The sequence below is a fragment of the Suricata suricatta genome, chromosome 4 (genome assembly GCF_006229205.1).
Source record: "Suricata suricatta isolate VVHF042 chromosome 4, meerkat_22Aug2017_6uvM2_HiC, whole genome shotgun sequence".
NCBI classification, from domain to species: domain Eukaryota; kingdom Metazoa; phylum Chordata; class Mammalia; order Carnivora; family Herpestidae; genus Suricata; species Suricata suricatta.
The window spans coordinates 114,834,283-114,859,809 of NC_043703.1; the positions used below are offsets into that span (position 1 = coordinate 114,834,283).

The following is a 25,527-nucleotide window of genomic DNA, read 5'->3' on the forward strand; positions in this document are numbered from 1 at the left end:
ATTTGGATGATTCCCAGGAGTATAGGAAACAAAGCATAAACAGTTGAATGTGTTTCAGGGCATACAGCCCAGTTGCCTTCCTGAATTGCTTCCAGCAATAAAGGAGCATACCTATTTCATCAAATATTTGCCAGCACTGGGTTTTATAATTCTGAACAATTTTTCTTAATTTAATAGGGAAAAATATTGCAATGTTATAGTTTTCATTTGAACTACCTTATTTGTGACCCCCTCTCTTTTAAGGGTTCTTTTCCTAAAAGCATGGCATGGTGGAAGGAGCACTAGACTAGGAGTCAGGGGGTCTGGCTCATCACGTTTGAGCATGGGCTAGTAACTTAGTCTTCATGGGGACAAGTGGGATGATGCTACCTGTCCTGTCCCGCATTCTGGTGGTCTGAGCTGGGAAGGTAGGGGGACCTATGAGGAACGGTTAGTGTGCTGTAAAGGTTTAGGAAGGCTCTAGGAAGTTCTGAGCAGCAGAGCTCATGTGCAGGACTCCAGGTCCAGCAAAAGAGCCACCTGCCAGGGGCCTCTCCAGGTGATGACGTCCAGCAGAACCATGTGCGTTCAAGGCTGGAGCTTCCTGGGACAGCTAATGGTCCTTAAAGAGCTCCCATTCAGCCACATTCCATTTCAGCTCCATGTGGCTTGGGGGGGCCAATGCTGCCCATCTCTTGTGGGAGTGGCCCTGGGAGATGGCTAGGCTGGGGCGGACAGTGGAGAACCAGCGCCTTACCTTCCCCAACACCTCTCCTTGGGACCTGCTTCTCCCTTCTCTTGGCTCTCCTGGAAGAGGGATGTGTCTGCACGGCTGTCTGGCCTTCCCTCATCTGACCACCTTGCTTCAGCAACACCCCCGCCCCCCTTGTTTCTTTTTTTTAGAGGGGCTGGGCCCTGTGGGGGGAGAAGCCAGGCCCCAGCACACAGTAGCCCAGTGTCTGAGGCCCCAGGCCTCCAGGCCTGCTCTTTACAATGCCTTTGTTGTGTGTTTTTTCCTCCCATGGGCGGGTGGGGCGCGTGTGTGGGTCTGGGTGATTTTTGTTTGAAAGCCACCCCCTCCCCGTTCCCCCAGCGCTGAGCTCATTGCTTGCGCTGCTGGGGCTGCTGGAAGGAGTTGGCCTTCGGGGGGGGGGGGGCAGTGTGGGGGGTGCTGGCAACACCAGTACGGCGTGCACGGCCGCTACAATGTGCAATTGTGATCTTTGTGTAAACGCGGTCGGTCTGGGGCCCTTGCGCTTATAAAAATAAAGCGTTGGGAAGCACAGGGGGTGGGAACAAAAGGGGCTTTTTCGCCGGCTCTCTAATATGGTTTTATTTATCGGAACGCGCCCTCTTTCCCTTACTGGAACCAGGGAGAGGTTCTCTGCCGAGCTTGGAGCTGATGGTATCACAGCCAGACGGTTTCATTAAACGCACAGACGCCGCTGGGCCCTGCCAGGGGCAGGAGGGGAAGTGCTTGGGGCCCACCCTGCCAGGGCTGGTGCACGGAAGGGGGAGCCCCATGCCAGGGAGACTTCCACCCGGTGGGGGTGGCAGGATGGGTGGGCATGTCTCCTCTGTCCCTTCCCCTGTCAAGGGCCTTGCATTGTCCTCTTCTACCCCCAGGATCAGGTTCAAAACCAGTTTTCTTCAGGAAGCCCTCCAGGATTGACTGCATTGTGCTTTTGTGCCTAAAGTCTGGTTCCATGAGGGTGGCTACTCCTGTTAACCCACCCAGCATTATTCAGCCAGTGGGTGTGCATAGCTTCTGTCTCCTAAGTTAGATCTCCCCCACCCTTAAAACTAGCCCATTGGCCAACAACCAGAATCTTGGGCCCTACTTTCCCCATCTCTTGATGGGAGCCCTCCCCTCTCTCCACCCCAACCTTTCACCTCTTCTATGGTCGCTCTCTGTCACCTCCTGCACAATGGCCATAGTGTGCCACTTGGACTCCTTGTGGCCAAGAAACCTGTCCTGCTCCCTTTCCCTTTGTGAGGAAGTGCTGTCTCCTTGTCTCAGCCCCAGGATTACAGCTGGACATCCCAGTGCCGGGCCTTTAGCGCTGAGGGTCTCTTGAGGTCACATGGGGGTTAGGGCACAGCTGAGGGCTAAACTGTGAGGCTCAGAGGATGCAGGATGCTGCAGGCTGGAACAGGTGCCAAGGATATAGGGTGTGTGTTAGGGCATTTGGGCTCAGCCCTCCCGGACACCTAGCATCCAACTGCCAGCTTCCTGCACCTCCAGACTTTCCTGGCCAAGTGCCTGGTACTTTGGGTCTTACAAAATGGCAGCAAACTGGACCTTGCCCCCAGTCTGACATCCTAATGGGAGAAGTTGGAGGCGTCTCTCCTCTGGGCCCTCTGCCCCTGTCCCAAATTACATGCATTCAGTTCCGTAGGACTTTCTCCTGCACTGGTTTCCAAAGTGTGACCCTGGAAGGTGGCATCAGTACCCCTGGGAACTTGTTAGAAATGCAAATTCCCAGGCCCCACCACAGACCTGAGGAATACGGCTCTGGGGGTGGGGCCCAGCAGTCTGGCTAAGCCTTCCAGGTGATTCTGTCGTATGCTCCCATTCCAGACCCACTGCCCTAGAATCTTCTTTAGTGACACCCAACTTCCCTTTAGAAGCAGGCAGGGGGAGTGGCCAGCACGTGGGCCTCCCGCCAGCGTGGATGCGGCTGGAAGGCTGTGAAGTAGTTCGGGACATCAGGGGGCTGCAGGCATCTCAGGGTTCCTCTGAACCCCACCCACTGCTGGACATCTTGTGAGGCCATGCGCTTCCCTCTGGGGTCCTCTGCCATCTCCACCCACACACTTTCGGAGGCCTCATAACTGGTGTCATTGCCCCCTCCAGGCTGTGTTCCATGTGGCCGCCAGAGTGGGCTTGCTGAAATGCAGACCTGGGCACCCCGGTCTGATGGCACCAACATCCCTGGTCTGCTCTCCCTTCCTCGAGGGGGATTCAATCCCACTCTCATCTCCTCTCACGCATGTCCCCGCACCTCATACCCACTCTTCAAAGTGCTGATCTGGATTGTGGTTTTATGGTTGCTTGCATGGATTAGGTTTTTCTTCAATTGCATTCTCAGCCCCTAGCACCTAGTTCCTGGCATGCATGCTTGTTGGATGAAGGAATGAAAGCATCATCCGGTCACTCACTTCCTCTAGCTGGGCCCGGCCTCCAGCAGCCAGCCCAGGGAGGAGCCCAGGAGAGGGGTTCTTTGCATCTCTGGGCCTGCTGTCCCGGACCTTGGCTCCATTTCCCGTTGTGACCCACCAGTTGGCCTTATAGAGACCTAGGTGGGGGGCCCTGGGAAAATGGGCTCCCCCCCGTAGGTTTTTGCTGCCAACCAGCAGCCACAACTCTGCTCCAGCTTTGTGGCCCGCGTGACTCCTGAGCGGGCGACTCTCACAGTCTCTGCTGTGTCCTACCTCCCTTCCCTGTGCCCGGCCCGCACAGATCCCTACGCCATCGTCTCCTTCCTGCACCAGAGCCAGAAGACGGTGGTGGTAAAGAACACTCTGAACCCCACCTGGGACCAGACACTCCTCTTCTATGAGATCGAGATCTTTGGTGAGCCAGCCGGCGTCGCCGAGCAGCCGCCCAGCATTGTGGTGGAGCTGTATGACCATGACACCTACGTGAGTCGGCCTGCCTTCTTCCCTCGTCCCCTCACTGCCCACACCCTGCAGGGCCGGGGGAGACACCACTGTGAGGGCTGCTCAGCCAGGTGGCCTCTTCCCTGACCCCACAGCCTACAGGGCAGTTAAAACTATTCTTGAGTGATTAAAAATGGATTGTCACACACACATGTACTGTGCTGGCAGCAGAGAGAGGAGACAGAACTGGAAAGGGTGTTTGGCTGTGGGTCAAGGTTTCTCTGCCTCTAACCTGCTTGTAAGATCCCAGGCCAGTTTCTTCTCTCCATCTGAGAGCTGCATCGACTGCATAAACATTTATCAAGTGCTTGTCTGCTGGGCTGAGTGGCCCTGACCTTGGGGTTCCCAGTCTAGGTGGGAGCTGAGAATCACCCACGGAGCAGAGAATCCTCCAGGAGCGTGGGTGGGGCCCTCCAGAGCCATCCAACAGAACCTCCTGAGATGCTGGGAATGATCTATGGCCATCTGAGCAACATTTTAAAAAGAAGAGAAGGGAGAGACTGGGTTGGCTGACAGCATGTGTAGCAGAGAGGTCTGGCCTAGGTTGGGGGGTGGCAGCAGATATGAGGGGAGGGGCAGGATTTGGAAGATGTTTCCAGAAAGAGTCGCCATGGCCGGATGTCAGGTGCTCTGGGAGGGTGTCCTAAGAAGGAGGGTGAGGCAAGGCGATGCTGTTTAAGGTATCCTACCATGTGGCAGGGGCCCGCTCGCGGTGGGCAGTGTGGGCCTGGGCTGGGGAGGCCCACCTGTGAGCTCTTCCCTTGGCTCAGTGAGAGGAGTGAGCAACTGGAGGAAGAGTCTGCTTGGGACTCTTTGGGGAAGAGCACAGGGCCTGGCACCTTTGGGGCCGGGAGAGGAGGGAGGCAGGAGGACCGGGATGTGCTGGGCCAGGGACTAGGAAGAGGCGCAGGGGCAAGTGCTAGAGCAGAGCAGGCCGGGAGGCCAGCAGTACACTCTCTTCCTTCCGATAGCATCCCACCTCCTCTTTTACAATGAGCTCTGACTCCGTCTCTCCCCTGCAGCCCAGTGCCTGGAGGTACCCCAGGGGGAGAAGAGTCATGGCTTCTTCTGGGTGGTTGGGCTCCAGGGTCCTGGGGGAGGCAGAGGTTGTGTGCATTGTTAACATAAGCGAAGGACTCCGTGCCTGTTGGTAAATAGCCATTGCCTTGAGCTCCTGCTGGCCTGGGTACCCAGGATGCCTCTGCACAACCTCTCCATAGCCAGCCCGCAATTAGAGGGCAACACCAGGGCCAGAGGGGCCTCCAGGGCCACTCCCAGCACCGGCTGCTGTTCGTGCTGAGAGGTTGATGCTGGGCGATCACCTGCTGTGTGGGCCTTCGTGCAGAAGCTGGTGGCTGCTCCAGTATGGCTCTTCGGGATGTCCCAAGTGGTGGTGTGACTGCAGGCAGTGGTGCCCAGTTCCACTCTGGGTCTTTCCAGATGAGGGCCTTGGCCAAGGCACTAGGGCTTGTGAGGGCTGCTGCACCATCTGGCTAAGACCCGGGTCCTGCCACTGTCCCCTTGGGGAAGCTAATCACAAGGCTGGAATCACAGGCCGGTGAGATCACAGACCCCATGCCAGAGGGCCAAGCTTGGGCAGGGCTGTGGGTGACAGCCAAGAAGGGCAGAGGGTAGTGTGGCCGGGGGAGATGGCCCCATGTGAAGGCCAGGGGCTGAGAGGGCAGCGGAGGCCAGCAGACTGGAGTAGGGATGTGCAGAGAGAATGAGGCAGGGCAGCAGAGGCGAGCAGGCTCCCTGAGGTGCCTTCCATGCCAGGAGGAGATGTGGGCTCTATCCTCTAGGAAGTGGGAGCCACGGAAGGTGCCTGAGCAAAGGAGATGATAAAATAAAGGCATCATTTTAACAAGACTCATTTAACTTGATGAGTGATCACAGTTTCCCCAGCTGGAAATGGGGGAATTTAAAGAAGAGCCAAAAGCCCTTGGAAGTGTCAAATCCCTACTATTATGCTGAGGGCATTGGAGAAATGATGCGGGGGCTGCCACTCTGGTCTCTAATGGGCTTGGAGCTCAATTACCTTGATGAAATCAAGGTGAAGGTGAGTTAGACATACAGAGGGATATTCCACCATGAAGGGAATTCAAATCTAGCAACTGTGGCAGGAGACCACTTGCATACTGTCCCCACATTCTTCTAAGGCGGGGGGCAGAGCTCACCATTCTACACCAGGGGGCTGCCTGACTCCTGAGTCCCTTTCTGAGTCCCCAGTTCAGGAGGCCAGATACAGGTCTGGTGATTGCTCTGAGGCCACCCAGAGCCTGGACTGGGAGATGCTGACTTTTTTCTCTGTGCCTGGTCTAGGGGGCAGATGAGTTCATGGGACGCTGCATCTGTCAGCCCAGTCTGGAACGGATGCCCCGGCTGGCCTGGTTCCCGTTGATTAGGGGCAGCCAGCCAGCGGGTGAGCTGCTGGCCTCTTTTGAGCTCATCCAGAGAGAGAAGGTGAGGCTGCTTCACGTCTGGATCCAGGAGGCCCAGGCAGGGAGTACGTAGTGGGGGAATGTGGGGAGCACAGGGAGAGGATGCCCCCAGGAGAGAGGCTGCATATATCCTTCCCCGACTAGGGCCCTGAACTCAGTGGGGAACCCTGAACAGTCACCTGCCGTCAGGCGGGGTTTGCCCATCTTTTCTGAACCCCAAAGCACAACATGATCTAACTGTGGGGGAGAATGTTGGAAGCTGAACTGTGTTAGAATGTTTGGGTCCTCTGGCTGTTGGATATATTTTTCCCTGGGTCCTGAGTTGATGCGGTTTCTGGGAGTAGGACCTCTGTGATCTGGTGTGGTGGAGTACTTAACTATGATGGGGACATCTCCACAGACAGGTACGGGCAGGACTTCTGTTCTAATGCTGTCTTGTCTGTGGCCTTGCTGTGTGACCCAGAGTCAGCCATTTCCCTGCCGTGAGGTAGGGCATTTGGTTTAGAGCCATATCTCTAAACTTGCTCTGACTGCAATGCGAACCTCAATATGTCAGCCAGAGAGAAATAGGGCTACTCTGGGTGGGGTGTCTGGCTTCCCCGTGCGGTCGCCCACCACTTCCAGGTGCCTCGGAGGAGTCCCCGGTCCTGCAGAGAAGAGTCTGCAAACCCCTGCACTGCCTGGTCACTGACCTGTCCCACGAGTGTCATGTTGTGGTTGGAAATGTATCTGTCTGGCTAGGGCAGAAAGGAGGGGATGATGGGGCCTCAGGTGACAGCACCTGACTAAAAGCTCTTTTTTTTTTCTGTACCCTAGCCGGCCATCCACCATATTCCTGGTTTTGAGGTAAGTCTTGCTTTTACCCTTTCTTCTTTTTCTTAAAAATTTTTGAACATTTATTTATTTTTTGAGAGAGAGAGTGAGCATATGAGCAGGAGAGGGACAGAGAAAGAGAGAGGGAGACACAGAATCCAGAGCAGGCTCCAGGTTCTAACTGTCAGCACAGAGCCCGACATGGGGTTCAAACCTCAGAATGTGAGATCATGACCTGAGCCAAAGTCAGACACTTAACCAACTGAGCCACCCAGATGCCCCTTACCTTTTCTTCTTTAACTGATTGCCAGCCTCCTGGTTTGCAGCCCCTGCCGGGTTAGGAAGTGCCATCAGGCATATACCACTACCTTCCTGTCTTGCCTTCAAGCAGGGGAAGGCCTCAGTGGGATTATAGGGGCAAGGTGGGCAGGGGCTGGGGTCCTGTCCAGCTCTGGTCTTTCTTACCCTTCTTCCCTGAGAAGTCTAAGTATCATAGACTCTCTGAATGAAATGACCTCATGGTCACCCAGCCCAGTGGCTCTCAGTGGTAGGCATATTAGAATCCCTTGGGAAGCTTTAGATAGGGTGCGTGGGTGGCTCAGTCAGTTAAGCATCTGACTTTGACTCAGCTCATGATCTCATGGTTTGTGAGTTTGAGCCCCGCATCTGCACTAACAGTGGCATAGAGCCTGTTTTAGATTCTTTGTCTCCTTCTCCCTCTGCTGTTTGAGCACGTACTTCCTGCCCCCGTCTCTCAAGACCCCCTTCTGAGGGGCATGGGTGGCTTGATTGGTTGAGAATCTGATTCTTGATTTCAGCTTAGGTCATGATCTAGCAGTTCCTGGGTTTGAGTCCTGCATCAGGCTCTGCACTGACAGCACAGAGCCTGCTTGGAATTCTCTCTCCCTCTCTCTCTCTGCCCCTCCCCCATTGTGCTCATTCTCTCTCTCAAAATAAATATACATCAAAAAAAATCCCTTGCTTTAGAAATCAACAATGGCCAGGCTGCACCCCAGACCAAACAGAATAGAGTCCCCTGGGGGAGTGACCCAGGCATTGGTCTCCTTCCGTGCTGTCCTGGGGATTTTAACATGCAGCCAGGGCTGAAAACTGTCGGCTCAGCCCCATGGTCTTCAGTGCAGCCTCACCTGGGATATGGTAGGAAATGCTGATGCTTGGGTCCCACTTCAAACCTACTACAGGGAACCCTGCGGGTGTAGCCCAGGAACCTGTGTATTAATAAGTCCTCCAAGGGATTCCGATGCACGCTTGAGTTCCTGGAGTTGTGATTTAGACTCTTCCCCAACTCCTCATTTCCACCATAACCCAGTTTTCCTCCCTCTGCTAGTGGTGGGGACTTCATTCCTGCTCCCCTTTCTTTTTCTGGGGGTCATGGTAGAAAATGCAGACCCTTTACTGGTACCGCTGCTTACGTGATTCAGGAAGTACTGTTCTCTGCCAGGCTTAGCTGCCGCTTTGAGAAGTCGTATTTGGGCTCCATTTGGATGCCTCTCTGCTTACGAGGTGGCCTATGCGATTTGCAGACAGTTCTTATCCTGCAGGCTGTCCTTTGCTCCCCCCTCTGCTCCCCCCCCTCTAATTTTTCTCCCTCTCCCCTTCCTGTCTGGTCAAAGCTCCCACTCTCAGGCCTGCCAGTCTCTGAGGATCAGAGCTGTTTCTTCTTGCTTCTTCAAGTCCACATGCTCCAGGAGAAACAGCAGCTCCAGGAGGCCGGGCCTGTCTGCTTCCTGGGGCTGCTGCACAGGGTCTGGGACCCTTCCTACCACCTGTCCTTTTCATTTCTCCTGTGACCTCTAGAGATGCCTGGGCTGGAGGTTTATGCTTTGGTCCCTCCCACCAGTCTCTGTGTCAACACCCATCACACCTTCTTTCTCAGGGACCATGTGGAGGGCATGGCTGGAAGCCTATCACCCTTACCCTTTGTGGAAGGCGGGTTCTGTTGGCTTCTCTTAGGATGACATCTGGTGTGCGGATCTCTGCCCCGGCCTAGCGCTCCTTGTCACTAATGGTAAACTTTTACCCTCCCTTCTCTTCCCTCCACCAATCTTCTGGATGTGGACTATCCCATGGTGCGGCCCAGGTGCAGGATACATCAGGGATCCTGGAAGAGGTGAGCTGAACCCTCACAGCTGTGGCCTGGAGCTGGGAGTAGGAGGGCAGGGACAGAGGGAAGGAGAAAGACTGTCTCTGGGAAAGTGCCCCAGAGCCTTCTGGGTTCCTGGTGCCCCAGTGGGCATCTGCCACTCAGAGATCTGACTGGATTTCCTTCCTCACATTCTGTGCGGATCCACGGCTGCCTGGGGTGTGTCCTGGTATGATTTGGGCCCCAGAAGGCTTGCTGCCCTGTTGGAGGCTGGATTCACCCAGACCTCCTGGCAGAATCACAGAGTCTCATCTGGCTGAGTACCAGGTGGCATGTTTTCAAGAATAAAATGTTCATAAGGGGCTAGAGTCATCAAGGAAGCCTTTCTGGTGAAGGTAGCATGAGGCCAGACATTGCTGTAGGAAGACAGGAAACGTGCCTTGGGCCCCCGGAGCCAAGCACCAGTTTAGGATGTGGCTGCTTTAGGGCCCGGTGGGGTTGGGGATTCCTAGGTTTCAGAAGGAGACTGAGGTTTCCTTCCAGAGGAAGCAAGGCTCTATCCTTTGCCATGAGGGCCGAGGAGCCCCTTCCCTTACGGTCTCCTACACATCGGTGAGCAGGTCCTATGGGTGAGTGGGGGTAGAGGCCTGGGCAGGAAGACAGGAAGGAGAGCCCTGGTCAGATGGACTGGGTAAAGGGCAGCCACTTCCTGCCATCAGGGAATCCCCAGGCTGGGAGCGGACATCATTTGACATTTTCAGTGCAATTTGGACTCGAAGTGCAGGGTCAGGATGTGGGATCCGCAGGCCCCGCGCCCCTTACCTCACTTCCTTTTGCTCCCAGACCGAGGTGGGGTCCGCCAAGTGAGCTGGCCATAATTAGGCCTGACAGGCAGCCTCCTGCTTCTGGCCGCAGTTGCGAAAGACTGCCGATTTGGAAAGGGGAGCGGAGCCCTGTCCAGGGAAGCAGCACGGAGCCCTTTCTCTTGATTGAGAGCACTTTGTGGCCAAAACCCACAGCCTGCTCTGAAGAAGACCCAGCCCAGGGATGAGTTATTAAAAAAAAGTTAAAGTCCTTAATAACTGGATTTGTAATATGTAACAGTGAAGGCTCAGATTCCGAGAGCAGGGATCTGGCTGTGGTCTCACTGTCAGGAAGCAAATCAAAATTTGCCGCTTTTGGGCCAGACCCCGAAGAGAGCCAAGTGTCCTGCTGCAGAACCAGCCAGGCCACAGACTGAGGCGGGGTGTGGGTCAGCAGGGCCAGAGGACAGCAAATCTTGGGGGTCTGCTGGGCACAGGGCTGGGCTGAGTCAGCAGGTTCAGAGGGTCTGAGGCCCGGTGGGATGACTGGAGCAGCTGGTTCAGGGAACAACCCCTGAAGATGACCTTGTGGACCCCTCTTTCTCAGGGGCCCCTCCCCCAGCCCTGGGGCTCCACAGCTCAGTTGTTTTGCCTGCACTTATAGGCTGAGCCTCATGCCAAGGTCCTGGGTCCTGTTTAGTTTTGAGGGTCCCCAGGGACGGGGTAGGGCAGGCTAGTCCAGCTTTACTGCTGTCCTGAAGGAAGCCTGACACCTTAGCTTTTCGTCTTTGCTGTGGCTAAGCTCCTGCCCGTATCCCCCATTCAGCACCCTCCAGGCTCCCAGCCTGATCCCTGTGAAGGGCGCTCCTGCTTTCCCTGAGGGCTGTGAAAAGGCACACGGGCAGCTTAGCTTCTGGGCCACTGCCCACAGAGGCCCTCCAGAGTCTGGGAGCAGACAGGGCAGATGGTGTCGTTAGGAGCTGCGAGGCTGCAGGGGGGCACGGGTTTGGGGAGCAAGGGGCAGGACAGATAAGAGGCTTCTATGACTCTGAAGGGTGGTTTAAGGATGGCCTTTCTGGAGGGGAATGCCTCCAGCAGGTGCATCCCATGCCTGTGTGGGGGTGTCTGGGAATGACATGTGCCTGTGCCGTGCTGTGCTGATGGCTCCCTGAGCAGATGGAGGACGGTGGGGATGGCTTTCTGGAGGAGGTGACACTGAGCTAGCATCGGAAGCAGGGATTGGCAGATGGGGTTGGGGAAGGGGTCTAGGTGGCAGTGTTTTGGGCTGGGAGCCTGGCACTGCCTGAGGCCAGTTTGTTGGGTGTCATGATTACCCCTCCCCCAGGCTTTATGTCCATCTGGAGCAGTCCTCTCTGGGAGGCTCTGGTGGGGAACTAGGTCTCTTGTGTCTTTGAGGCTGTGGTGACGTCTGGGAGACCTGGGTCCTTGCAGAAAGCATGGGTGAGGGGAGGACTTCCTTCCCCAGCTCTGTGCTTCTGTCAGAGTAAGAATCCCCCCCTCTTCCTGAGCCTTGCCCATTTTCCCCTCTTCCCACTCTCCCTTCCTGTTTCCCTCTTCCTCTGTTTGCTCCTTGGCCTCTGGCTCCCTCTCTCCCTCCTTCTCCCCGCCTCTTCTGAGCCCTCTGTCTCGTTTCTTTTCCTTTTTGTCTGGAGAACAAAGGCGATCCATGCTGCCAAGGGGAATGAGTTCAAAGAAACTGCAATTTTAGATTTCCTGAGGACTGGAGAGCGTGCACATGCACGTGTGAGTGTGTATGAGTGTGTACACGCGCAAGAATACACACATGCACACATGGACAGCGGAAGAGGTGGCGGTTTCCTTAACAACCAGGGGCCCCAAGGACGTGTAGCATGTGCAGAGAGAGAGAGAGATCCCACCTGGGGTGAGCTGGGGCTTGCAGACTTGACCATCGAAGGGGGCGTGGTTCAGAACCCTTGGTTCTGCTTCTTCTTTCCTGCTCCGTGGTGGGGAATGCCCTGGTAGAAGGGACTGCATGCTCCATGGATGTTTTCAGCGAGGACTCAGGGGGTCAACCAGATGTCACTCTATCCCTTTCCAAATCCTGGGTATGGCTTTTAATCTGAGATGTACACGAGGTACTCTCCCGCACCCCCAAATCCACCAGAAGGAAAATTTTGGTGTTTTGCAATCAGGAAAATAAACCCAGTGGTCCCCCCATCCCCCCTCTCCCTCCCCCAAGGCCTTAATTTAAAACACTGTTTTTCCTGGGAAGTGTAATTAGAGCAACATGTTGTTCCTAACGAGCTGGGTGGGGCAGGCAGACAATGGAGCCCTCCCAGCATGCCTGGCTGCCCCTGCCTGGAGCTCCCCTCCCCGAGGAGCCACGATCTGAAGGTCCAGAGGGTCCTCTGACTGTGCCCTGCTGGGTGAGTGGGGTCGGGTGTAGTCCATGGGCTACTGGTGACAGGACAACCTAGGTGGCTGGGGGAGCTCAACCCTTCCCTCAGACCCACCCTGGAAATGAATGTCTGCCTCGTGTGGTGGCCCTAGAACCTGGGAGAGGAAGCCCCCCTCGTGCCTTGTTCTCAGCTCTCTGTACTGAGCTGGCCTGCTGGACAGATAGATTGAAGGGAGCATAAGGGTGGATTGTGCTCTGGCGGGGAAGAGCGCCTCCCCTATCCCTGAGTCCTTGCCCCTTGATCTGAGGCAGCTCAGTATACACCCTGCACACCTGTCGGGGCCATTGGTGGAGCAGCCATGCTTTCAGGGTGGGAGGGGAGGGTGAGCAAGGAGGGGATTGGTCAAATGTGGCTTCATCTAATTAGACTTCTTGTATGGCTGCCCTTGAGGTCTGTGGTCCTCAGAGTCCCTGTCTCACCTATGACAGTGAATTAGGACATCCTGGTGACACTTTAGGTCTGCATCTACCCTCTGACCCGCAATGCTGATATGCTTCCCCAGATGTGGTAAGGATCACCGCAGCCCAGCCCCACTGAGAATCTCTGTCCTGGAAGGAGGTGTTGAACCCCTCCTGGTTGGCTGGACCAGTAGGAGGTTAGGAAACTCAGGTTTAGGAGTTGATTGTCTGGCCAGGGCCATGGGACTCTCACAGGGAGATGTCAGAGCCCCGCCAGGACCTTGGGAAACTGGGCCACAGTATCACTTAGAGGTAAAAAGAAGTCAGAGAGTAGGGTGATGAGAAGTTTCTGGAGTGGTTGGGAGGTTGGAAGTTTCTGGAGGATGGAAAACTTGAACGAGGCCCTGTAAGATGTGTTAGATTCAGGAAGGTGGGTGATATGGGAAGCCATTCAGAGGGAGTGACAAGCAGGCACTGCGGAGGGGGTTGGGGAGGACCCACAAAGCAGGCTGGCGCAGACAGGAGTGCTGGGAAGGAGGGGAGAGTATGCCGGAGTCCTTCTTTATTCAACCAGGCACCCACCCTTTCTCCCCTCAGTTACCCACTCATAGTCCTGCAGTTCCAGGACAGGGCTTTCAGTCCCTGTGGTTCCTGTGTGCAGCACTGTGGGTTCAACACAGAGATGGCACGGGGTGGGGTGTCTCCCAGTGGGAGTGAGTCACGTTGCTGTGGAAGCTTACCTTGAGCTCAAGACACCAGGGAAGATTTAAATGGAGATCTGGAGTCTGAGTAAGATGTAGCCACATGGGCAGACGAGCATTTCAGACAGAGGGACCAGCAACTCCAGGCCTCCAAGGCAAAGAGAACGTGCCGCCTCCTGCAACCTGCTAGTGCTCAGAAGGGCTGGTGTTGAGCATGTATGGGAGGTGGCTCTCCTCGCTCTCCGGGACCCCGGGAGGAAAGGCTACCTAGTGAGAGACGAGACCAGGGAAGTCAGAAGGAACTAGAAGATGAGGGTCATGGAGGCCATGTCCAGGAGTATGGGCTTCATCCTGAGTGGCTGGGGAACGCTGGACGGGTTTATAACAGAATGACAGCCTTAGAAAGTTCCCGCTGGCTGCAGAGTACAGCATGCACTGGCTCTTGGGAAGGGATTTGCAACACCAGAGGCAAGGAGACCACTTAGGGGGATGCTGGTGAATGCAGGCAGGAGAGGGTACGGGTGCGAACTGAGGGAAGGAGACTAGTGGGTGGGTAAGCGAGAAGTTTGGGAGACAGAGTCACCAAGGCCCCAGGTGGTCAGTTGGACACGGTGATGTGGGAGAAGGGAGCCAAGGGTGGCGCAGGGCTTTTTGGCTTGATTGTCAAGGTGGGTGGCGGGGTTGGTTTCTGAGGGGGCACGTTTTGAGGGGAAAATTAGAGAATCCAGTTTGGGACCAGTTCAGTGTTAGGGGCCAGTAGGGCACTCAGGGGAACTGAGCAGTAAGAGGTTGGGAATGTGGGTCTGGGGCTCAGGGGAGATGCCAGGAGAGGGGCGGGCACAGGAGGAGACTCAATCAGCAGAGCAGGGTGGAGAAGGTGAAGGGGCAGTGGAGAGGAGCCAGAGAGCTGGTTTCAGGAAGAAGGCCGAGGTCAGCTGGCCTCATGTGGCTGAGGGAGTGGGAGGGATGGGAGGCTGAGCTACAAGCAGGTTGTTGTGACTCTGGACAGAGAAGTTTCCAGCACAGGGGTGCAGGGGGCCAAGCTGCGTGTACTGCGCAGAGGGTCTCATTCATGCAAGCGAACTTGAGAGGCAGTGGATGGAAGCAGAACTTTTCAGGAAGAGAGAGGAGAGGTAGGGAGGCTGCTGGAAGACTCAGAGAGCGGCTTAGGATGGATCTGGGAGACCATCTTTAAATGGGGAAGGGAAAGATCCAGCAGATAGTGTGAAGAATTGGGGGGGGAGGGGACAGGATGGGGCAGGGTCAAAGAACAAGACAGCCTTTAGTTATAGATGTACAGCAATAACTCCATGGCTGGGGGTGGGGGACAGGGATGAGCAGTGCAGGATGCACAGTGGGGAGGGGGCAGAAGACAGTGTTGGTGGCATGCAGGCCAGGTGGGAGGTGGAGGATGGGCTACAGAGGCAGGAAGAAAAGATGTCCCTGGAGCCCTGGGGACAGTGAAGGGGATGGAGATCACATTGGGATGAGAATGGTGGCCTCATGCTGTGCCGAGGAAGCTGCCGGTGGATGCACCTCTAACCACTGTCTCTGCTTGTTTCTCCCTCCTGCTTCCGCCGGGCCTGGTGCTCCACAGCTGTGTGCACCTGCCTTCTTCCTGCAGGGCCTCCTCCAAACGGTACTGGAGCCTAGCCTTCTTGGTTCTTGTTTCCTGTCCTCCTTATAAGCAGGTTCCTGAAAATGGAGACCCTGGTCCTCAGCCTGTAGAGAGGAGCATCACCATGGAGCTCAACAGAGCCGGGAGGAAAGATGGAATGTGGAAATGAGGGATGAACAGGAATCAGAGGGACACTTCCCAGAGTTTGGGGGCCCAGACAGGAATGTTCTGGGCAGGGGAATGTATGAATGGTTTTTTCTGGCGATTTAGGAGAATGTTACAAGCATGTGACAAAGGTTTGATCTTTCTGTTTCCCTGAGCCCTTCTGTTCGCTCCTTTTCACCTTGAGTTTTTGGCCTTGGGCCCCCCTACACTGAGCTTGGTATCAGCCTTAAGCAGGGCCATGAACAGACCCTGAGCAGGCCTTCAAACAAAACCCTTCTTTTAAAGGGCCCTGCCTCCAGGGCCCTCCTCGTGTGAGCTGTGAGGTGCACACCACCTCTCCTCCTGACAGCACTGGTCTCTCACCAGTCCACAAACGTAGGCGCTTCCTGCACCACCCCACCTGCACCGAAGGTCTGGAGCAAGACTGAATTCCCTCACTCTATGCCCTCGTGACACAGGGATCGTTGTGAAGCCAGTGTTGTTCTGAGAGATGCTTCTGGGGGCTTGGTTCTCCTCAAGTCACCCTCGGAGATCAACAGCACTAATGGTAAACACAATGGTACCGACAACAATAATGTAATCCTTACAGTCACTGCAGTTTAGTAAGCAGCTCCTGGGTGCCAGACATGTTATGTTTGTTCTCTTATTGAATTATTGGAGCGAGCTCGTGAGGGTATTGTTACCCTGGATCTTCACATGAGGGTAATGAGTCACAGACGTTGAGTAATTTGCCCAAGGTCAAACAGCTAGAAAGCAGCAGGGCTGGAACTGGAACTGAGGTCTGTCTGATTCTAGAAATGAGCTTCTTACCACTGCAGGTCAGGGAAGTGTAGTGTAATCGGTGTGTCACCACGCAGGAGTGACAGCTGGGGTTGGTTGTGGCAGGAGGAAGCCAGTATGTGTCAGTGCTCCAGCGCTCCCACCATCTACGTCAGAGTTTGTACATGCACCATCCTTTGAAAAGGGACCCCAAAGCAAGTCACTTGGAGGATTAATCTAGTCATTCTATTGTTTAATAAATGAGATCACACAAGGCAATCTCTGTAAAGTATCCAGCAGAGTCCTTTTATTTATAGTCAACATTTCCTGAGTGTCAAGGCCTTCCTGTATGGACGTGTAGGTTGTGCACTGCACAAGGGCACTGTGTCTAAAGAGATGCAATTTCCAGTGCAGACACCACATATTTGTATTTATTATAAAATTTTCCAGTAGGTGGCAGTAAAGTGTCTTGTTCTAATAAACTAGTAAAATACGATGATTTTCTGACATGGAAGTAGAGTCTTAAGAAAGGGACATCTTTCTTTAATTGTCACAAAGGTGCCACGCGGGCTAGTAGACCTGTTGAGGGTTCATGTGAACCAAGCATTCTTCTAAGTGTTGTGTTAACTTCTTCAGGCCTCACACTTAAGAGGTTGGTAACTTTCAATAGCCGTTTTATAGATGAAAAAAGGCAAGCCACAGAGAGGTGAAATTAACTTGCCTGACTCGGTAGTTGGTGGAACAGAGCGTGTTCTTAACCTTTGTGAGACCTGGTAGTTCAGTCCACAGTGACCTGCCTGCCTTGCCCTGGCTGCTGCCTCATGGATTTCTTTGTGATCACTGAGGATTCCTGCCCAAGTGTTTCTGGCAAACCCTTATAGGCAGAGTTGACACATTCTGTTCTCATCTCTGGTCTGTGGCAGTGAAGGAGCCTCCTCAGCAGCCCCCTGGGGACCATGGCACTTCTGTCCCCTTCTCCTGTTTGTGAATTATCTTTCTGGCTCACAGAGCAAAGGTTCTGTCCTCACGGTGGCCAGAGACGAGAGGTGGGGGTGTGGGGCTGGCAGGTGCCGGGTGTGGTGTGGGGGAGGGAGCTGGGACACTAGGGTGGATGGCACCTTGGGAGGCTCTGAGCCTGGAGGCAGGACAAGCAGACTAGTGGGAGGGTGCATGGTCCTCTCTGGGACCAAGAGGGGCTGGCATGGACACGCCAGGATGGAAGTGGGCAGTGTGTGTGCGTACGTGCATGTGCGCATGCATGGTTGTGTGTGTCAGAGATGGGGAGACCCCGAGCAGCTCACTGATGCATCAGAGGCTGTGTTATGGAGGAGGGGTCACCTGGGGTTCATCTGAAACAGGGTGGCCTGAATCCTGGGCCAGGCTGCTCAAATTATGATCCTGATGAAGATGGTACCTGGCAAAAACTGACTTGGTTTTCTCATTTTTGCCTGTCCATTCGCCTACTTGTGTGCCTCTGCCTCTCTGTTTCTGTCTCTCCATGCGTGTCCTTTCTGCCTCGACTTGTCCTCCCCCCCCTTTTTTTTTAATCTCTCTGGCCTTCCTCCCACCATTTTCTCTGTCCTACCTGCCATCCCCTGCAGTCGGAGGACACAGACCTGCCCTACCCACCCCCTCAGAGGGAGGCCAACATCTACATGGTTCCCCAGAACATCAAACCAGTGCTCCAGCGTACTGCCATAGAGGTGAGCCTGGCTTGGGCTGGGGGAGGGGGCAGCTTGGCCCTTCCCCCTCTGGCTCCCAGCCTTTCTTGGGGCCTTTTCCAGCTGCTCTCCTCCCTCTGTGTCCTCAGATCCTGGCATGGGGCCTGCGGAACATGAAGAGTTACCAGCTGGCCAGTATCTCCTCCCCCAGCCTTGTGGTGGAGTGTGGGGGCCAGACGGTGCAGTCCTGTGTCATCAAGAACCTCCGGAAGAACCCCAACTTTGACATCTGTACCCTCTTCATGGAAGTGGTGAGCCTGGCCTCCCTACTGTCTCCTTCCTTCCAGTGTGTAGGCTTTTCCTCAGGACCCTGGGCAGCTCGGGAGTCTGCTCTGCCTCCTTGTGGGATCCTGGCTAGGTCATGGCATCTCTCCCACCTCATCTGTCTGTGAAGATGGGGAGGCAGAGCTCACGCTTTCCTCGCTGCAAGAGTGGAAGCCTGTGGGCAGCCCAGATGGGGTAGCTCTCTCCTTCCTGCCTAGATCCCGACTGCACAGAAGTCCTAGGGACCCACCGTTCCCTCTAGGTCAGTTCTCAGCCCACTGCAGCTCCCCCCAGGGTTTCTTCCATGGTTCTTCCAAATCCTCCCTGTCTGGGTCCTCCCCCAGCCTTGCTGTGGGCTCACCCCAACGCCCTCAGGCCCCCAGCCCTCTATAGCTCCCCGGACTGCCTGGGCCTAGTGGCCAGAGTAAGGCAAGTCTGAGGAAAGGAAAATGGTTTGCAAGATGAAAGCACTGTAGAAATTCCAGGCCAGTGGCTGTCAACAGGAGCCTCCTCTTGGCTGAGCCAAAGCCGCCACCGAAGGAGAGCATATAAATTATTTCAAATTGTGTTCAAAGTGCTTTTGGGGCTGGGGTTGGGAGGGTAGAATCTGGGTCTGTGAGCCAACTCTTGAGTATCCACTTGGGGGGGACTGTCTGCAAGAAATGTTGAGTCCTGGGCCAACTTCTCCCTTCTTCCCCTCCCCAGCCAGTGAAGGTTCAGGGAAAGTAGACTTGCTGTAACTTTGGGCTGAGCTAGATTGTTTGGAAGGTAAAGCTGTGTGAAAAATGCGTATGGCATTCAGGAGGCAGACCAAAAAGGTGTGTGGCTTCTGTCCCCTGGCCATCACCTGGGCTCAGCCAACCACCCCTTTGGATTTATGGCTATTGAGGGTTATGAGCAGGTTTATGGTCGTTCTCTGCTCTTTGAGCTTGTCCAGTGAAGGAGAGCCCTCCCGCCCACCGCAAACCTCCCAGAGGTGGGTGCAGGGCACTGTCCAGCGCTTCCTTCCTGCTCTGCCCAGATGCTGCCCAGGGAGGAGCTCTATTGTCCCCCCGTCGTGATCAAGGTCATTGATAACCGTCAGTTTGGCCGCCGGCCTGTGGTGGGCCAGTGTACCGTCCGCTCGCTGGAGAGCTTCATGTGTGACCAGTACTCCGAGGAGAGTCCGTCCCCACAGGGTGGCCCAGGTAGGGATGGCACTGTTGATGGAGAGGGTGGGGCCGAGGGGCCGGGGCAGGCGGGGCTCCCAGCTGAGATGCGTCCTGAGGCTGTCCTCTTACCAGGACGTGAGTGGGAAGTGTTTCTGCTCAGCTGGCCAGAAGGGTGGGCATCTTGCCTTCCTCAGGGCATCTCCTAGCTCAGGGCTACTGAGAGGCCAGGGCTGCGGAGGGAGAACTTAGGGGAGGAGTTGAGGGAGAGAGAAAGGCATGGATTCCATGGGATGAGGAGGGAGAGAGAGAACTGGGTAGACAGAGAATGTGAGGGAAGGTGGGAGAGACAGAGATGGGAAAAGGGAAGAACTGGGTGGGAGGAGGAGAAAGACACAGATTGAGAAGTGTGGCAGGTGGAGGGCCTTTTGGCTCAGTATCCTGGCTGAGTCTTGTGGCTGGAGAGGGACAAGCCTCCTGAGGGAGCCTCTCTCAGGCCTGGACACTGCTCTTCCCTACAGATGATGTGAGTTTACTCAGTCCTGGGGAGGACGTGCTCATTGACATTGATGACAAGGAGCCCCTCATCCCCATCCAGGTAAGATGAGAACTGGGTACCCTGGGAGAGATGCCAGCTCCATTGGTCTTGGCTGCCCCTCCCCCCTCCTTATCACACAGCCTCTATCAGACATCTCCCTCCCTGGTGGCTGGACACTATACAGGTGGAGGAACCCAGATGCGAGCTTTCAGTCTGGTCAGGAGTGGGGTGGAGGCGTTGGGGAAGTCTGTGGGTGGGCTCCTGGGCAAGACCCAATCATTTCCCTTGAACCATGGGGGAAAAAAATGGGCCCTCTATCTAGAGGGCCGTGTTAAGGCCTCTCCCTGCAGGTCACTCTGGAAATCATGGTGGAGCAGCAAATAAGCGTGAAGGAAGGCGGGTGGGAGTGAGCAGGCAGTCTTGGGGATGCGGCAGCCCATCTTCTTATGCCAGCCACAACTCTCCACAGGGGTGAATTCTTCTGTGGGCTCATGCCTGGTAGCACCTTGGAGGCAGCTGAAAAAGAGGGGTCTGTGTTCAAGCCAGTAGTCCCTCTTGCCGCATTCCACCCCCTTCCAGGAACAGAGAGAGAAAGTAGGGCAGGAGGGAGATCGTATTCCAAGGGCATCCACCCCTGTGGGCGGGTAAGAAGCATGCTTTTGCTAGGTACTCAGCAACTTAGGGCCAACTGGTCACCCAGACTCCAGTGCTGAACAGAATGGCAGGAGGTGTGTGGCATCTCTGAGCAAGGGGCCTTCTCCCCACCTTGGGCCCAGGGCTGCTCTAGTTCCTGTAGGGCCAAGGTCACCCAGGCCTTCCCATGGTGGAGATGGAGAAAGGCCTCACTGTGAGCACTAGCCTTGACCTTCGTGTGTTCCAGGTTGTCACCCCCACTCCCGGCTTTGCATGATGCTGGTCACTCTCCTGGCATCTGGGGCTGGCTTCCCAGAGCTGCCCAACTGCCGGGAGGGAGAGCCTGCAGCCTGTGTAGACAATACTTGTGTCCTCGGGCTCTTGGCCTGTTTATTCACCCAGAGATGGCATCCCATTTAGGGAGGTTCTGGTTTCTTTAAACCACCAAACAAATACTGGCCTTGGGAGCAAGAGAACCCACTGGGGTGCTAATGTGGACTCAGGCCCCTCCCAGCTGCCCCATCCCAGGTCTTCCCTTTGACACGTGGGGCTGATTTCTGCTTCTTTTCCAATTGTGCATCTGTCATCTTTCTACCACTCCCACGGAGCATGTCTGCTGTGTGCCTGGGCCTCACTGCTGCTGAGCCGAGCTGAGGTCTTGCTCTGTGGGTTCTCTGATTCTAAGAATCCTCACCGGGACCGCGCTCTTCGCTTCTCCCAACTCTGACTCGCCAGGGTTTTGCCCACCATCCTTTCTGCCAGGGACACCTTCTGTTCTTCTCCTGGCCATCCTTTAAGACTCAGCTTAGGTGTAGTCACAGGATTCATCCCCGGCTCCTCCTTACCCCCCAGCCTCTTCCTGCAGGTCTTGTCTGTATGTTGGTCCCTGCCTTTGCCTTAGGTCTTAATTGTCTCTGCAAGTGTCAGCATGGTCCCCAGACCAGGCTCAGGGCAGTCACTGGAGTGCATTCCTTGTAAGTCCTCAACGCCCAACACAGGACTGGCTTTAAGGAGGTGCTCAGTGAAGTCTACCTGGATGGGTGGATGTGTGGGTGGAAGGATGGATGGATGCATGGCCTGTCTACTCTCTGTATGGGTCTAAGAAGGAGCTTCTCTAGACTGGGAAAACTCAAGTGGAAATTTTGGATGGCCCTACCCGAGATTCAGCTACATTTAATACTAGTGCCTTCTGGCCTGGGTGGGTGTTTGCAGCTGAATTAGGCAGATAATTAGCCCCAAACTCCAGGCTGCCCAGTCCTGGCTCCTGTTTGCCGCCCCCTCAATGGGCCGTCTGAGTCTGTGCGGGGAAGTGCAGGGCTTGCCCAGCAGGATTTCCGTTCCGTGTGTGCTGCCCTCAAAGTGTCTAAAGACTCAGATGGGGAGGGATTATTTTGAGTCCTGCTGGCTACAAGCACAGCCAGAGGCAGACGGTGAGGAGGCCCAGTCTGGATGTCCTCCCGGCGTTGACATGAGTGAACCGGGGCTGGGGTCTGAGCCAGTGCAGGGTCTGCGCTCTTTGTGGGAGCACATGGCCACTCTAGCTAGAGCTGCTGGCCAGGCGAAGGGTGGGAAGCTGGGATCTGGACTCCTGGAGGCGTGGCCACACGAGGAGGGCCTGGGCTCACAGGGCCTCAGAGGTGGGCTGGGAGAAGGAAGAAGTGAGACCTGCTACTCCGATGGAGGAGGCTTGGACCTTGCCCTCACTGAGCTCCCTGTCTGACTGAGGAGACCTAGTCCTACTCTCAAGGAACCTCGAGGCCAGCAGGGAGACCAGTCCTGGTCTACAGGAAGCCCTGGTCTGATGGGGACTTGGGAAAACCAATTTTGTACTATGTTTTTCTCTGAGATCCATGGATCATATTTGGTTGATCAGGAAATCTTTTGCCCCTTCTGTCCTTCCAGCACACCCTGTGGCACTTGAGAGGCCCAGCCATGGAGACGCATATCCAGGAGGCAATGGATACGTGTTCTAAATGGTGTGCCCGATAATTCTGGCTGGGCTTACATCCTTATCCCTTTCCCCAGATAGAATACAAGTCTTTGCCCTCTGGGGGCTGGCGGGACAAGACATCTGGCAGAATTTTGGTTCCTCTTTGTCTGACCCATGTTTCTCAGCAGCTGGTTTCATGCTCATGGCGACGTGACCCTCACTGCTGAACACACTTGGTCCTGGCTGTGGACCCTGCTCAGGACTCCTCCCCAGCTTCACACATGCTCTCATGAGATTGGCTTCTGTCTTGGTCCCTTCCATCCCCTTCCTTGGTTGTACATTCTCTCCACTTATGAACCTTCTTATCATTGGCTCATTTCCTGGTGTAAGTGGCACACATCAGAAATGTCATCTCACATTCTTTCTGATGTTGTCATTGGGCTGAAACTCATGGCAGAGAGTTTTTCAGGTTTCTAGAAATGTTCGGTTTCTGTCAGGAGTGGTCAATTCTAGAGATGGTCCAAAATGTACCTATAAGCAGATCTGTCCACTCGACCTTGTAGGGCTCCTAGGTCAGCACCCATCTTGGGGTGAGGAGGGTCCCATGTGAGTAGGTGCCTGGCCTCTTGAACTCCTCTCTGGTGATCAAGGCTAGGAGGAGATAGGCTCACAGGAAATAATTCCTGTTTATTCTCGGTTTGTGTGCCTATCCTTTGTGTAGGTTTTAGATCTGTAGCCTGGGGGTGGGGTAGTGTGTGTGTGCATGTGTGTGTGGTGTATACACATGAGTGTGTGTGTGAGGTGGGGGAGGCTGGGAACAGCTGTGTGTGCAAGCTCCTGAGGGTGCGTCTAGACTCAGTAGTGGTGTTGCAGGAATCATGGCCTTGACTTTGAACATTCTGAGAGCAGGCCTGGGTATATCCTCAAAGAGGGGGCACAGAGGTTATTTCATTCCATTTAGTGCTCTGCTTTAAAAAAGATTATATTGGGGTGCCTGGGTGGTTCAGTCGGTTGGGTATCCAACTTTGGCTCAGGTCATGATCTCGCAATTTGTGAGTTTAAGCCCCACATCAGGCTCTGTGCTGCTGACAGGTTGGAGCCTGGATCCTGCTTTTGATTCTGTGTCTCCCTCTCTCTCTGCCTTTCCCCTGCTCATGCTCTGTCTCTCTTTATCTCTTAAGAATAAGTAAAAAGAATTTAAAAAATTAAAATTAAAAAAGGATATAGTGGGGTGTCTGGGTGGCTCAGTTGGTTAATAAGCTTCCAACTTTGGCTCAGGTCATAATCTCACGGTTTGTGGATTTGAGCGCCATGTCGGACTCTGTGTTGACAGCTCAGAGCCCAGAGCCTGCTTCAGATTCTGTCTCCAGCTCTCTCTGCCCCTCTCCCACTTACACTCTGTCTCTGTCTGTCTCTCAAAAATAAATAAAATGGGGGCGCCTGGGTGGCTCAGTCGGTTAAGTGTCCAGCTTCGGCTCAGGTCATGATCTCACAGTCCTTGGGTTTGACCCCGCATCGGGCTCTGTGCTGACAGATCCTGGAGCCTGCTTTGGATTCTGTGTCTCTCTCTCTCTCTGCCCCTCCCCAGCTCACTCTCTGTCTCTCTCTCTCAAAATAAAGACATAAAAAAATAAGAAAAAATTGTTTAAAAATAAATAAATAAAATGTTAAAAAAATTTTAAAGCATCTATTAATTTTTTCCAGTTATAAATACATGTTAATTATATAAAATTTGGAAAATATAGGATAATTCTGAACAAATAGGCATCATCCTCAACCAAGGCACAGTCTGAGAACTGCTACCAACATACCCTTCTCCATCCTTTCCTTTCCCCCGGGCTTCTCTTTCTGTCTGTGACTCTGAGTCAGACTCTCTCTCTCTCCTGAAAACAAAATTGAGGTCTCTGTTTACTAATCTGCTTTTTCATTACTGGTTCTTGGTGTTCTGACTAAGAAGAGGGGGAGAGAAAGAGTGTGCAGCACACACCCAGAGCACACTCCCCTCATCTCCTGCAGAGGGTCTTGAAGCTCAAAGTAGAGGTGCCCTGCCCATTCCACACCCACCCACCCTGCGGGCGCTGGAGTCACCCACTCAAGGGTGATTCTTGCCCATCATTCTGAGAGACCACCCTGGGTAGGGGGTCTCCTCTGTAAGTCTCCAGAGAAGGAGAATTTCTGGGTCTGGGGGTGGGGACTATGTGCATGTTGAAGAGGGATAAAGAGGAGGACACCTTGACATTTTCACGCTGGTTGGGAGAGATGAGACGTATGTAGTTGATCTCCAATGAGATGCTTTGTCAGCAAGGGCCCAGGACTGCGGACTCTCTTGGCCCTGTGGGTTGACGTGGGCTGAGTGGTCCAGAGAGCTTCTGGGGAGCAGGTGGCCAGATGAGAGGCTGTAAAGGCTGGTGGAGTTAGAACAGCAGAGAGGGCAGAGGAGGGCTTTCGTGGTGGGCAGAGGAGGGGGAGCAGAGGCTTGGCAGGGGACTGTGTGTGTGTGTGTGTGTGTGTGTGTGTGTGTGTGTGCGGGGGGGGGGGGGCAGGTAGTGGAGGAAATGCTGGCCAGGGTGGAGAAGGCGTCGGAAGGCGTGAAGACCTGCTCCCCGATCTGTGGGGTGGGGTGCTGAGGCTGGCCGCTCCCCAGCTCCCCAGCTCCCCAGCTTGGGCTCATTTTGAGCCTGCTGCTCCAGTTATAGTCTCTGGGACGCTGTGAAGGTGGCAACGTGCTCCCAGAACTGGAGCGGCAAATTATGCCTGAGTCCCAAAGGAGAACGTGTAATTTCGGAAGCGGGACCAGATCTTTGGAGCACTATGTTTAGCTTTATTTTTTCTCCCTTTTACTCTGGTGAACTGCCGGTTTCCCTCTCACCTTTCTAAAAACAAACTGTATTAAAAATAACAATAAGGCTTCTGTGAGGCTCAGGATGAGAGCAGGAGGGGTAGAGGCGGCCCCGGGGGTTGTGTGGAGTTCATCCAGTCTATGCCAGGGGTCATACCACATCCACCAACATGTGGCCAGCCCTCCAGCTCCATCCAGCGGCCTGGCCTGGTGCCCACCGGCCATTCTGTCCTCCTGCCGGTGCTTCTGGCTCTGAACAGCCATATGGCTAGTTTAGGGGAGGCTAGGGTCCCCCTCAGTGATGCCTTCTTCACAAAGCAGGGATGGGTCTGTGGGCTCCAAGACTCCCCTCTGGGTCTCAGCTGTCTTCATCCTGTCTTTCTTGAGCCCTTCCTGATCTCTAGGTGAGTGTGTCTCCCAGCCTCTTTCTGCCAAGGAGGGGAGGGGCTGCCTAGGGCTCAGCCTTCTATGGAGTCTCTCAGAGCCCCCTGCTCAGGGCTCAAAGGCCAAGAGGGCTTATCCCTGGGAGTCTGCATTCCTGCTGGTCTCCTGAGCCCTCCAGCGTTATT

At 54.7% G+C, this 25,527-nt stretch overlaps 1 protein-coding gene across 1 annotated transcript in view; it reads left to right on the top strand.

Moving 5' to 3' along the window:
- DYSF (dysferlin) overlaps nt 1-25,527 on the top strand; it is a 209,043-nt gene that overhangs the window by 129,379 nt on the left and 54,137 nt on the right. The window contains exons 34-41 of the mRNA XM_029938519.1: nt 3,443-3,624; nt 5,965-6,105; nt 6,900-6,929; nt 8,998-9,027; nt 17,487-17,588; nt 17,696-17,857; nt 18,892-19,057; nt 19,540-19,616. Of these exons, the coding sequence (XP_029794379.1) occupies nt 3,443-3,624; nt 5,965-6,105; nt 6,900-6,929; nt 8,998-9,027; nt 17,487-17,588; nt 17,696-17,857; nt 18,892-19,057; nt 19,540-19,616 (890 nt within the window). The remainder of the gene's footprint in view (nt 1-3,442; nt 3,625-5,964; nt 6,106-6,899; nt 6,930-8,997; nt 9,028-17,486; nt 17,589-17,695; nt 17,858-18,891; nt 19,058-19,539; nt 19,617-25,527) is intronic.